Below are 14080 nucleotides of genomic sequence, written 5' to 3'. Positions count from 1 at the left end.
AGTTTACAATTCAGTCTGATGTTGTTAAGATGTACTCTGGCTTCCTCCCTCAGTCAAAAGAAATGCAGGTTTAGGTTAATTGGCGACTGAAAAGTGCCCATTTGTGTGAATGTGAGTGTGACTGGTTATTTGTCTCTATATGTCAGCCCTGTGATAGAATGGCGACCTGTCAAGGGTGTACCCCACCCTTGCCGTTAGGGCAACATTAACCCTTAAATTAATTCATATATATATATATATATATATATATATATATATATATATATATATATATATATATATATACTACACATGTAAACACTGCAAGTTTATCCTATTATTTGCAAAAAGTCAAGCTGCTTGATGACCGTGAGTGCACAACAATTTTTAAGTCCTGCCAAAAATTCCTGATTGGCTAGAGGTCTGGTCTTGGCCGCTGTAGGGCTTGACATTGTTTTGAAGCCATTCCTGTGTAGCCTTGGCTTTATGTAGCCTCATTTTCTTGCTGGATAACAAATCGACCCAGTCACAGTTGTGTTGCAGACTGCAGCAGGTTTTCCTTGAGGGTTTCTCTTGTCTTGTAAGGCGTTCATTCTCTCCCCAGTCTTCACAAACCTTCAAGGGCCCACTGCAGCCAAGCATCCCCAAAGCAGGATGATGCCACCCTGAGGCTTCTTGATAGGTATGATGCATTTCTGGTGATGTGCTTTCAGAAAAAATTGTTTATTGCGACGCAAAAAGAGAATTTGGTCTCACGGGAGCGACTGTCAAAGTATTTCAGTATCAAAAAAAGCCTAATTATGTCTTTTGTGATGTAAAACCTGAAGTCTATTTATCTTTAATTGTCTTTATAGGCTTTCAAACAATGTCCTTTAAGACATAAAGTATAGTTTCTCAGCATCTAAACGACTCAAGGAAATGTGGGATTAATTTCACATGTTCCTGGTGTCATGTTTGGTCCGCTCTGACCTGGTAGGCAGCTGCTGTGGAGATGAAAGCGTGGGTCCTCCGGGCTGTTTTGGCTGTAGGGAACCATGCAGAGCAGGGCAGGATCTGCACCTGACACCTGGCCCTCACCCTGACTACTGCTGAGGAGAGGAACGCTGCAAAATAAGGGTTGAGCTGCGAATGGATATTTGTCTCTCTCGAGTTTGAGTGTACGAAAAACTTTTCTTTTTTTTTACCTAAGTTTTAGAGGTCACCACATTAACGTTGTACTCCCTTTTTTTTTTCCTATATGCAACAGGTCTTACATGCACCATCATTTTTGTTAATTCCAAATGAGCAATCAACAGAGAGGATTAAAGGCAATAAATCACATGGCAGAGATCTTTATGAGAATCTCAACCATCCTTTTTAATCTCCTCAAATCTCCCATCAGCCCTCTTTGGAGCCGTGTGCCGTCCCAGTCCTCCCACCCAGCCCTTTGACTGTGTAGTTCCTTGCCAGAGCACATTATGCACGTATACCATAATGCACAGGTTGGCGTAGCTGCTGTGTGTCAGCACATTCTGCTACTGTGAGACCACCTTGAGAGCTGTGTAGACTATAGCCGCTTCAAGGCAGGACGTGCTTTTAAAGCAATGGTGTGAAGCAGGAGGAGGACTGATGGCAGATGGAACCTTTGAGACTGATAACAAAACTAAACCACACGTTGGACTTTCCCTCACGTTTGCCAAACGACAAAAAACTTTTTTTTTTTTTAAGCTGGTGATCTAAACACAGAGTAACATGCCAAGCTTTGAACTGTAATTTTTCCAACAACCGAAAATCTTCATTAAAACACGATTACTTGAGGACGAGGGCCAATCTGCCCCCTAAATCCGCTTGAGTTCATGAGGCAGTAATGAAACAGCACAAACCTATTTCTTTCTATTTAGATCCTGTTATTTGGGGGGATTTTCAGCAGCCAGAGCCCTTGACAGCGCTGAGAGCCCTGACGTCAATGCAGCTGCCTCCCAGGACTGTGTCATTTATAATGAAAGGAGTCAAGCAAAGCCCCCACACAGCATGGCACACACACACACACACACACACACACACACACACACACACGCAGTGAGGTCAGATGCTCTCAGGGTGACAAATGACAAACATCAGTCAGGGAGAAGAGGAGCGTTGGCCTGCTCATTTTCCTTAAGTCACCTTGTCGCTTCAGCCCCCCCACCCCCTTCCTCCTCTCTTATTCTGTCATCTCTCAGCGATGCAGCAGTGGTTTATCAACTGTACAAACTTCTTCTCTAGATAGTATCAAGAGCTAACACGAAAGATTGCTCAAGCCAAGAGTGTGAGACCTCTTGGCCCGGCTGCAACGTGCAGCCCGGAGTGTGCAGGAGCTGATTTTTCCAGGCACTACTGGGTCATCTGTACTGGGATTTCTGACTCTGTCCATCTGCTGGCCAGCATGTTTTGAGCTTGTATTCACAGACAAGGGACTGAAGCTGAATAATGGGGGACACATGCGTATGAGTGCAGTACGACCTTCAGTGAAGACCTGGTTTCATATAAGAAAATCTTTGTTCCACTGGTAAACCTCACACACACACTCCATGCAGGGCTACAGCATTTACGTCAGACTCAGTTGCTTCAAAGCCTGTACTGCTGTGCTGGGCTTTGCATTTTTTAATTTTTGTGTGTGTGTGTGTATTGCATGGTGAATATCACAGAAAAGGTGCAGCTTGTTACAAAAGTTGATTTTTTTCCCCCTCTGCATTCAGAGCTCGAGCATTTGTCTGAGTCTTTTTTTTGTGCAGCTAATCCTGAACAGTGCTGTGATCTCCTGCTCTAAAAGACGCAGTAGGATGTTGTCATCCACCCTCCCCCAGTTGTCATGGCAACCATTGATGTCATTACAGTATACTTTGGCCTGATGAGTGAATAGGCCTCTGATATTGTGATATTTTATCGAAAGCGGAAAAAAAAAAAAAAGATTATCACTGTCTGTCCTCGTATCAGCTTTCTTTTCTTTGTCTCGTCCCCCAAGAGTGTCAGTGACAGACAGCCTGCTGGAGGTCTCAGCAGCAGACAGTGCCACTGAATACATACTATAAATAACTACCTTTAAGTGGAAAACACTGGCGTCTTTAAGGGAAATTTGCGCACTTTTCAAATATGGAATTTAAGTGTTAAAATACCCTTTGCATGTTATCTGGTGGTGGTATTTTTTTCTCTCATAGCAAGAGGCTTTGAGTCGAAAGGAGAAGGAGTTTTATGTATTTATTTATTTTTTTATTCTTCAAAGCAAAGCTCATGGGTAGATCCCAATTTAAAGCTGCTGTCTGGTGGCTCCTCGTGCAGAGTCAAATTTACTCTGCATTAAAGGCAACAGATGCAAAACGCGAGGCTACATCGACTGAAATCTGATCAGTATTGAGGAGTTTCATACAGGCATGGACACGTGTGACCCATCCCATGTTTCATGACTATCAGTTTGGCTCAGCAGTATCAACCAGGTGTCGTGTACATGGTCTGATCCCAGGAAAAGAAGTGACACTGGTTTCCATGAACAGAACGATGACCACCCCACCCCCCTCTCTTCTCTCTCACCTTCCTCTGGTGGTGTATTAGTGGGATTAGCTGTTCTCTGTCTGAGTGGGCTGATTGGATTGACGTGTTCTCTCTACATGATCCTTTCCACGCAGGAGAGACAGACCTCTGCTCTCAGGCTGCATTCGGAAGCCCTTTTATTTCCTCGTGCCACATTTTGCTCTGACTGTATTTACAGGCTGCAACTTGCAACCTTTTTCTCAGATGTGTTGTTGAGGTCAGTCAATCAGAGCTCAGCTCAGGACAGGCCCTCTTCACTGGAGCTGCACTTTGCTATCTGAAAAGGTGTCACGAGTTTTACGTAGTTTAATAAATATTGACAAGCGATTGCCATGGAGACAGACTGAACGTGATGTCAGATCAGTGATCTCAGGCACTGGTCAGGGCTTGAGTTCTTATCAGTGGTGATGAATTATTCAGCCCGTCCCCCTGCCTGTTAACACAGAGTATAAAAGAGTTCTGCAAAATGCTGCAGTGGCTCACAGCTGCTTGTACAAAACAGGAGTGGAGTGTGAGTTTGTTGTCTGGGTGACGTGTGCAGTGTCTTCCACACGACCACACGTTTTGTATATAAAGTGAATATGTCAGAGTGAAAGGGTCAGTTTGCCCAAATCCCCTATTCTCACAGAAATAGTTGGTTTTATTTGCTCCTGGTTTGAAATACCCTTCTCTGAGGTTTCTGCCTTCACCCCAAAACAGAATTTTATATGTGGTGCTCTCTGCAGTAAAAAGTTACATTTAAAAAAAGTCTACCAAAAAAACAGGACAGGACTACTGTAGAAACTGTTAAAGATAGTGTGCTTTATGGATCCAGAGTAACAGCTACTGGGGCTTATTGTTTTTTTGGATTTTCATATTTAATACCATGTCTCCACTTAATTTAAATGAGGAATTTGACTTTTCTCCTTTCCTGTAACATGTGAAACATTTACATTTTACCTTTGCTATGACGGTGGGATAGCATAGCATTATGTCCATCCACGAATGATTCATTTGTGTAAGCAAATTTGATTAATTTCAAATTTGTTTAGGAATATGCACTACTCCAGCAGTATTCAAAATGACTTTGTAAAGAGGCCTTGTGCCAACGTTAAGGTGGTGTGTGTTTTTAAATAAATTTAAAATGACCACAAACCCAGGGCCCTCTTGCAGAATTGCGATGATGGCAGAAATCTCAGATGCATATCTCAAAACATGACCAATAAAACTGAAACCAACAGCATAATTAGAAACCACTTAGTGGGGAAATATATTTTCCTGACCCAGACCTTTAATGTCATGTGAACACAAAAGAGTGTTAGATCTAATTTGTCTAGTTAGCAAAAACCCTTTAGAAACACGTGAATGATTTAAATTAGGTGATAAGTCTCTTGTTGTAGGGTTGGATGTGTCTGAATCGTCATTTTGTGTTAATATTTTGGCTTTATGTAAATTTGCCTCTGCCACTATCCCAACAGCACTTGAAAATGACTCAGCACATTTTGTTCTATTGTCTTCTCAATGATTAGTCAGACCAGGTGGTAGAGTTTATTGCTTCAGAGAAATTCTGTCCAGCTATGCTTTCATTAGTAACAGGTAAACATATCCCCTTTCCAATAGGTTCTCTGACTGCCTTCACATCGTTGTTCCTTTGTTATGTGTGGCGAACCACACACAGTTGTCTACCTTCATTTCATGACCGGAACCTCTTGACCCTGTCAACAAAAGCTGTAGTTGGTATTTAAATGATATAACTCAAGCAGTCCCCTAGTTTCTGCTGAGTTGAGTTGAGTTGCTTTAGTTCTGGTTGAAATGATTTCAGGATCAGCAATGACTCAACAGTTTATATGAAGCACTTAGTGTGATTCATTTTTCCAGGTCATTAACCCACGCCTACATCGTGCAACCCTGGGGTTCTATCAGTCAGCTGCAGTTTGGAGTTACAGGACAACTGGATAATGTGGAGAATATAGCAGAGTGCGTGGTAGAAAGTACTTAAGTGTCAGTTCAGTAACCATGTTTCAATAACCATTCATTTTTAAATATAGTGAAAAAAAAAAGAAGAAGAAAAACACCCACAATGTCATTCTGTTCAATAAACCTTTTTTAATCTCAACAGCAAGTTAGCTTATGTGTGGTCAACATCAATGAAGGTAAATATAAAACTGGATTTCTATTGATAGATTGATGTTTTTGTTTTATCAGCAGGAGGTGAAATTATGATACTTGGAAACACGTCCACTAGAATCTTCATGACTTTAGTCTTCAACTAGAGAAATATTGCTATAATACTTTTAAATGGCATACACTGATTGACCAACAAGAAAAAGCACAGTAGAGAAGCTGACAAAGAAGCTCCAAAACTCCACACGGTGGGTCGTACAGGGAAACTTCTGAGGGACTTTGGTTTTGTACCTTTGTAAAACCTGGCTCTACTTAACGTTCGGGAAAAAAAAAAAAAATACAGAAAAGAAAAAACAAAATCCAAAATAATAAAATTAATTATAAAAGGGTCCAACCCGAAATAATGGCGCTATTCAAAATCTTAGTTTAGATTGAAAATACGAAAAGTAAAAGGCACACTGAACACTATTCACGTTCAACACAAAATTCACCTCGGTGCAACTTGAGCGAGCACTGAAGATTCACTAAACCCCTAATCTGTACAAAGAACACTCATCGTTAACTGAAAAGTGTTACTCTTTCTTGGATCAAAATCAACAATCAGATAAAGTCTTACTATGTCTGGTCTTTCTTTGAAAGAAATTTGTTTTGTGTCCATTATTGGTGGGGAAGAGAGAGGAGAAAGGTGTTTCCTATAGATTGCGGTGCGTTTCATCTGCCGGGAAACGGCAGAGCAATACAAACCCTTTTCCAACTCCACCAAAATCACCTCCTCCTCTCTTGCTACATCTCTTCTTCCCCTCGTTGTCAAAGTGCTCCAGTATTAAACTTCCACAGATCATCCTGCAGCTGTTCTAGTCTGACCACTGACAAAATGAGAGAAAACAATCATCAAAATATTCACCTAAAAGCGAAATCCACCCCCTAATACTCATACACTGTCATGTATTAACGATGTAATATAGTTTCATGTTGAACACATCCTTCTGTTTTCGAAAGGACATTTTCAACATCTCACAGAAACTGGGTGTAATCTTATTCTTGTCAATAAATGTGGGTGTATGAGCATATAAACATACTGCTAGCTAACTAGTTTGTAAATTTTAGGGTGGAACTATTAATGAAGCCACAAGACCTGTTTTGCAACATGTCTTGTGGCTGCAGTGCACTCTGGTCCACAGAGGCCATTGTTGCTGTTGTTAGTGTCTGTGACTGATAAATGTCAGAGCTACATGGTCACTTACTGAGCTTTTGCTCTTACATCCAGAGGGACTGACACGGAAACTTGGTGTTTCACAGATGTGTTCAATTCCAGAAATGCCTCAATGTTATATACGTTATTCATTTAGATACTCGACATATGGTTTGTCATTTTTTTTTAACACAAAAGTACCGGAAAGTGACAGAAATATGCCAGTTTTTTGTCTTAAACTAAATATGTTTGGAGTTTGGACTGTTGCTCGGACAAACCAACCAATCTTAATATGAGAAATTAGTATATTTTTTTTTACAACTTTGTCATTTTACAGGCCAAACAATGTGTTGAGGAAGGAAATAAGGAATATAATAAGGAAATAACCAGCAGATAATTCCATCATTAGTTGCATCCTTCATCTCTTGAGAAACAGTGTTAAAAGCATTTTAGGGTGGATTCTTCCTTTAAGTCTTGCACAGGACTGCAACTACAGTTGGTCCACATTTTCTAGCCACCATTAAAGACTATTAACTGCCGCTATAAAGACTCCTAGTCAAACCACATCTGTACTTTACTGATGGTGAAGATATCTCAGTCTTGTCCACAAACAGAGTGACTGCCTTGTCTGAGAGTGAACCACAAACACTACACTTTAACCACTGACCACTGAAGGTCACGCAGTCTGGCAGATGGTCACAGTCCAATAATCTCATCTCGACCCTCTGACGCTCACCATCCTGTTATTCCAATGAAAACTTGTTTTCTTTAAATCAACATCATCTGTCAGAGAAAATACATCTGTGCACTTCAAGTAGATTGAACACAGTCTTAAGTGCTGTTTGAGGAAAAAAAAAAAAAAATCTCTCGTCCTGTTGCTGGCTTGCTGTCAGTCAAAGAGTGGTGGAGAGCCAATAGTCAAAATCCAGGTGACAGATGATGTTCTGCTGGTCTTTGTCTCACAGCAGCCCCAATGTCAGAGAGGAAACATTCTTTCATTACATCTAATGCAGGGAATCTCGAAGAGGTCATTCCATTATTATAAACACGATTCGTCATTAAACCAACACAGAGGCATAACTGGAGCACTGAATGATGTAAACCAGAATTTATCTAAAAGCTACATCTGTGCACTGAGGGAAAAGCACAGTTTGTTTTATTTCAAATCAAGGCGTCAATACAGTGTTTGTCTTTTTCAGTAATGACGATGTGATGGATGTAGAAAAATTTGAAGTCTGAATTGTGTACACACACACACACACACACACACACACACACACACACACACACACACACACACACACACACACACACACACACACACACACATAGCGAGTGAGTGAGTGAGAGATTATCTCCTGGTTACATCATCAGCTCAAGTGATGTCACTGCTGACGACTCAGAGGTCCCCGGGAACCAATCAGAGCTGGCTGTACAGGTGAGGCTTCCATTCATAATCCCTCAACATTTAGGATTAATATTGCTTCAGTATTGCCACAAAAATAGAATAATATTGACTGTCTAACACCGCAACTTCTCAACCAAACACACGTTAATTACATCAGCCCTCATTTATCAGGCAAACGCATGACCCACAATTCAACTGTTAAACAGACATGTGGCCATTTCGCCTGCAAAAACGGGTAATTATCCTCATCATATTGAGTATAATGAAACCTGGCAAGTGTGTGCAATCGGATGGAAAGGTGGAAAAGCAGTTCAGTAGTGTAAGAAATAAATCAGGATCAGTAGTTACATGTTACAAAAACCACAAAGAAAACAAACAAAAAAAACTGTATTATTTATGTCACATAGCCTATTCAAAAGACTGCAGCTATACCTATTATTTTTATTAGTCAGTTAACTAATGAAATAGCTCGGAGAGAGTTTATCACTGTTGAAAGCACAAATGTAGCTAAAGCTGAACAAATGGTGCGTTGCTCAGTAACCTGGTGCTTCACTCCACATGTTTAGAGTATTTACTTAGGCAGATGACAAACAAAGTTACCTGTTGTATTTTGGAAGAATACTCTAAAGTTAGTATTAGTGTTGAAACCTATGCACCACAAACATGTTAGCCTTTGCACTCACATTAGTGTGTAAAATAATTTCTAAAAATGGACACTTTTAACACTTGAATTTGTGGTGATTTCCATGGTACCGTGATAAATGAGGGCCATTTTCTCTTGTTCACTTGTTTTTTTTTTTATCTATTGAAATAAAAAAAATGCACAAAAGTGTTTTGAGATGTGTGTTGTAGATGGTGTCCTATTTTAAATACAAAAAGCACTGCCAGCCTTTGTGCTTTTGGTTGCCAGTCAGTCAGTCCTAAGTTTTTTGAGTTCTCTTTCAAACCATTTTTAGGTGAAATGCTGCACTCTGGCAGCCTCCAGGATGTGCAGCATCCCCCCATCCCCGGGCTGCGCAGCGCAGTCCTCACAGGTGGCACAACGTCTGTGACAACAGCAGCCTCGCCAAGTCAACACGGCGAAGCTCACACTGTGCCCCATATCGGACCTGTTCCTGCCTCACAGAGCTGATGAGAACGAGAACAGAGGAGAGGGAGAAAGGGAGGTAGGCTAAGGGAGGATTTTGGTAGAAATGTTGTCTGAGGTTCATCACAACTAAGAAATGAAGTTTGTATTAGTCGTACAAAAATTAACACTTTTCCTTCCCTGTTGCTACGCTTGTGGCCTCCACTTATATCTCCATTCTCTCTGCTCTTAACGCTGTGTAGGTTCTCATTGCTTAATACTGCTTTCTGTTAACCCTCTCAGCGGGCTTTAGTTGACCAGTACGAAGCCATGCTGTGAGTCCACGGTCTCCATCATCTCACTGTCCAAGAGGGAACTCTGCAGCTCAGGCAGGCTCAAACCATCTGAGTGCCCTGGACCAACCAAAACCCCAGCCATAGCTCCAACCTCAGCCTCTCCTGGAGCAGCTGGGACCAGTGAACAGGGGTCCAGCTGGAACTCATACTGCTCTGGGTGAAGACCCTCAGGGGAAGGCCCCAGGACTTGCTGCTCACAGCCTGCAGCGTAGCTGAAGCCCAGGCCACTGGCAGAAGCTTCATGATGCTGGGGATGGTGGAGCTGGTGATGGAGGTGAGATCCAGGTGGCAGGTGCTGGGTATAGTGGTGATGGCTCATGTAGGGATCATAAACCAGGCCTTCGCCAGGTTCCATCAAAGGGCTCAAACTATGGGGGTGGCTGAAGGGAGGTGAGGCCTGAGGACTGCTCTGCTGCTGGGGCTGAGGCTGATGGGCGGCCGACATGGGGGGGCCCTGAGGGGAAGTCTGAGGTGCCGCCGGGTCCAGAGCAGGGCTACCTGTCTGGTAGGATCCTTCAGCTATCTGCATCTGGTTGAAGTAGGCTTGCAGCCCCATGCCCTGTGACTGCTGCTGCAGGTACATCCTCTTCTGGTTCAGTCTGTAGGGAGAGCAGTTGAGCCCACTTAGATCGGCACCTTGGATAGGTGACACTTTGAATCTACACAAGCAAGAACAAAATGCTTGAAAAATGTATGCATAAGCAGTCATGAGCAAAATTTAGATTGAAAATGGATTTTGAAAAACCAAAATGCTGAATAACTCTTCTTATTTGTATTTATTTGCAATTGCTTTTTTGGCTGTAACAATACAGTCTAGTGAAAGGCCACAACTGCTAAATGAACACAATTATAAAATATTTTATAAAATGGCAAAAAAAGATGTGTGGAGCAGACATTTACAGCGTGATTTACCTGTGTTCTTGCAGCTGTTGCTCTAAACTTCGAGGAGTCTCCTTACAGAAAAGTTGACAGCTAGCAGGACTGTTAGCCAAGACGCTGGCCTTCTGGGCAGAAGAGAGATTGGGACTGATGACTGCGTTCAGGATAGCTACCATAACTGGCTACAAACTGTGTCATTATTGTTGCATCATAGCAGAGCTGATAAGCCTTAAATTTCCAAATGATATCACTGGATGTTATGTAAATCAGCCATTTGGCTTGATAAGACAGGGCTGTATCAGGCATAAACTTGTATGGACTAGTGGATCATTGAATGTAGTCATAATGAGTGAGTGTAGTTGGTGTTAGACTGTACCTGTAGTCTATGAGTGAGGTATTGTGTCTCCAAACTCTGTCTTCGGGACAGGAGAGGCGGCTGGGGCCCGCCTTGGTATAAAGCTAAGCCCCCCTGCTGCTTGGACGCCTCACCCTTTGATCAAAAACATAAAGCATAAGCATTATAACATGGGATGTGGACGCCCATGCCTCCGTACACGCATGCTCAAGGGCACGCGTATCGCAGATGCCCTCTCCTGACGGTTAATAAAGCTGTGTCAGGGTCTGGGTGCTTCATCATGTGGTCTAACTGGATTATCAATGCTGTCTCCTGCCCAAATGCCTGTGTGGTGACTGATCAGCCAGATGCTTTTCTCTAAATGGCATGTACCACAGGGATTTCGCATTAGTTAAATGAAATGAAAGCAAATTAAATGGATGATGGGGGCTGAGCATCATAACCAACAAGGACCTGCAATATTGCATTATAAGAGATGGACAAGAGGAAAACAACTAGATCTTATCTGCTTCTGCAATTGATTTTGTGTGTGTTCTTTTCTTAGGAAAGCCTTCAGATCTTTCCTCAAAAGTTTCCCGTTGCAGTGCGTGCATCACTTTGTGTATATGTGTGCCCGTCTTTGTGTGTGATTGCAGCTTTGCTTATTGAGTGCCAGTCACTACTATGGGTAAGTCTGACTGACTTCAACAATGGCCGCATTCACTTTGGCCTAGGCTCCAGGCCTCAGGCCCCAGGGGGATGGGAGACAGTAAACAAGCCACAGTTGGCTGGCTCTCCTGAGGTTACACAACAGCCTGGGTGCCTGTATGGGTTTTTTTGGGCAACACGGGGTGAGGATAGTAGAGGGACGGAGGCTGAGAACGGGGTTGGGAAAAGAAAGATCTTGAATGTGTTTATATAAAGGGTGAGTGTGTGTTTTTGGGTGATTGCAGTGGGACTAACCTCCAGGAGGTTGTGCAAGTGGTGCTGTGGTCCCAGGGGGCCCAGGACAGCCCCTTCCCCAGAGCCCATCTGCTCCACCAGCATCTGTACTTTGTTCAACTCCAGGATGCCTTTGGTCCTCGCCAAGTTCTGGAGGTGCTGACGAAACGCAACCAGACCTGAGAGCACAAACAAATGCCCATAGAACAGAGTCACTATTGATTTTTGCAGCTGATCGAGAGAATCACTTTTGTCTACATAACAGGATGTAAAAGGCTCTATCCTTTCAGAGAGTCCGGCTTAATCCTCACTGACGTTAGCAAATTGGTTGACCGGTTAGCACTTTTCATCGCCCAATCTGACAATGCGACTGGATGTACGTCATGAGCCGCTGTGGGTGTGTGTGCGCAACAGCAAGTAGCTCTGGAAAGACCCATCCAGTGGTGACACGCTGTAGCTGTAAACGATAGAACCTGACTCACAGGGATGGTGAGAGTTATTTAAAACCAGAGTCAGCAGTCTGACGCAAAAGAATCCACAGCATCAACACTCTCCAAAGAGGATTATAAAGAATAAATAAATAAATAACCGCAAATACCAACTGGGGACACACAGTGCAGGCTGTCAACGTAGAGCTAGAGAAGCAACACACATTTTTAAGCTATAATTATAGTTTCTATTGGCTAAAGCACAGGTGATTTACAACCTGCAGACACAGAATAATGTAGCTGTAAAGGGGAAAATGGAGAGCTAGATAGAGGTTTAGCAGTTCTTTCTCTTTCTGTGGAGTAGAGACGATTCCTGCCTGCCACAGACTTTGAAAAGAGAAAGAAAAGCAAAACAGAAAATGTGCAGTACAGAGGGAAAAGGAAGATTGCGTGAAAAAGAGAGGGATGGAGAGATAGGAGATGGATTGGAGGGGTGAGAGAGAGAGAGACAGAGAGAGAGATATGTGGGCTGAAACCTTCAAATAACTGTGATTCATAACATGAATCATCACTGTTGTAGTCGTCACTGGAGAGGATGAGAGAAGGGAAGGGAGAGGAGAGGAGGTAGAGACGGGGAAAAAAAGTGTGTAAAAGAGTGTGTGAAATGAGAGGGTGGGAATGAGGCACTTTTATCCAGAAGGCAGTATACAGATATATATATATATATGCGTGTGTGTGCGTGTGTGTGTGTGTGTGTGTGTGTGTGTGTGTGTGTGTGTGTGTGTGTGTGTGTGTGTAGAAAGGTGTGAGGGAGCAGCTGCAGCAGGGGTGTTGTGTCATGAGAATCAGAGCTCTTCCTCTTGACTGGTGCTGTGTGGACCCCGGAGCCTCAGACATATGCGCTATGACACTTTATACATCAAACTCTCTGCAGTGACTGGGCTTAAGGAGATGTGTCCAATCTGGCATTTAATTGACACTTATATAAGAGCGTTTCTCTCAACCTGTCTACTTGACTACTTCCACTTCTGACGTGTGATGATGAAGTGATTTCCTATATGTCAAAGAATGTGTTTCAGTAAACTCTCAAGTGCAGGTCTGAACTTGCTGCATTCAGCTGTGTAGATAGAGCAATAAAGGTTTTATTGCATTATGTATATTATATGCATATTTTACAACTAACATTGCTGCCTACAGCAGGAAGGAGAGACTAGTTAAGACTTTTCTATATTCAATTTAAGGTGTCTTAATACCTTCTATAACCTTTTTAACGAAACTGAATTCAGTGCTTCCCTGTAAAACCTGAGACCTTTATTACCCACAATGCAACTCGATGGCCAAAAGTTCAGTAAGAGATTGGGCTATGTTATGCTATTTTTCTTTACTCCTCACCCCCAGACTTCATTTTCGAACTTGTCTTCAGACCCAACTGAAGCTGACTCAAGTGACATCACTTGAGTCAATTTATCAAATTTTGCGTAGCTCCATCTAGAGCCATAAAAAGGCTTTAAACAATGTTTTTTCACATATGTAGTAGTACTTCCCAACATACTTTGATGTGTAAAATTGGTAGAGATTCCATTCAAGACAGACTTGTTTCTTATCGCCAATGGTTTGTGAGGAACTCAATCATCTTTCCATCTCTTCCTTGCAGCCTCCGATCATCTTATCAATTAAACTGCACTGAAAATGCAGTGTCATATAACACCAGGAGGGAGACTTGCTACTAAGGTAGCAAAATGGCCATATGCATATTGAGGTTGACCCTCAAATGCAGTGCTTGGGTTTATTGAGGAAGATACTTCACGAATTATAAGTCAATGTAGTCTGAGTGCGTACAGAACAGT

The 14080-nt window shown here is 42.5% G+C and overlaps 1 protein-coding gene across 4 annotated transcripts in view; it reads right to left on the bottom strand.

The window, feature by feature from the left end:
- Positions 1-5590: 5590 nt before the first annotated feature.
- sik2b (salt-inducible kinase 2b) overlaps positions 5591-14080 on the bottom strand; it is a 61324-nt gene continuing 52834 nt past the window's right edge. The window contains exons 12-15 of one of the 4 annotated variants that reach the window (XM_056374808.1): positions 11827-11984; positions 10906-11019; positions 10563-10654; positions 5591-10309 (exon numbers count right to left, since the gene is read on the bottom strand). In XM_056374808.1, coding sequence (XP_056230783.1) covers positions 9604-10309; positions 10563-10654; positions 10906-11019; positions 11827-11984 — 1070 coding nt within the window. In that variant the 3' untranslated portion in view covers positions 5591-9603. The remainder of the gene's footprint in view (positions 10310-10562; positions 10655-10905; positions 11020-11826; positions 11985-14080) is intronic. The other 3 variants (XM_056374810.1, XM_056374809.1, XM_056374811.1) reach the window with 3 other exon arrangements.

Source organism: Seriola aureovittata, chromosome 4 (genome assembly GCF_021018895.1).
Source record: "Seriola aureovittata isolate HTS-2021-v1 ecotype China chromosome 4, ASM2101889v1, whole genome shotgun sequence".
In the NCBI taxonomy this organism is placed as follows: Eukaryota; Metazoa; Chordata; class Actinopteri; order Carangiformes; family Carangidae; genus Seriola; species Seriola aureovittata.
This window is presented reverse-complemented; position numbering and strand designations above follow the sequence as displayed.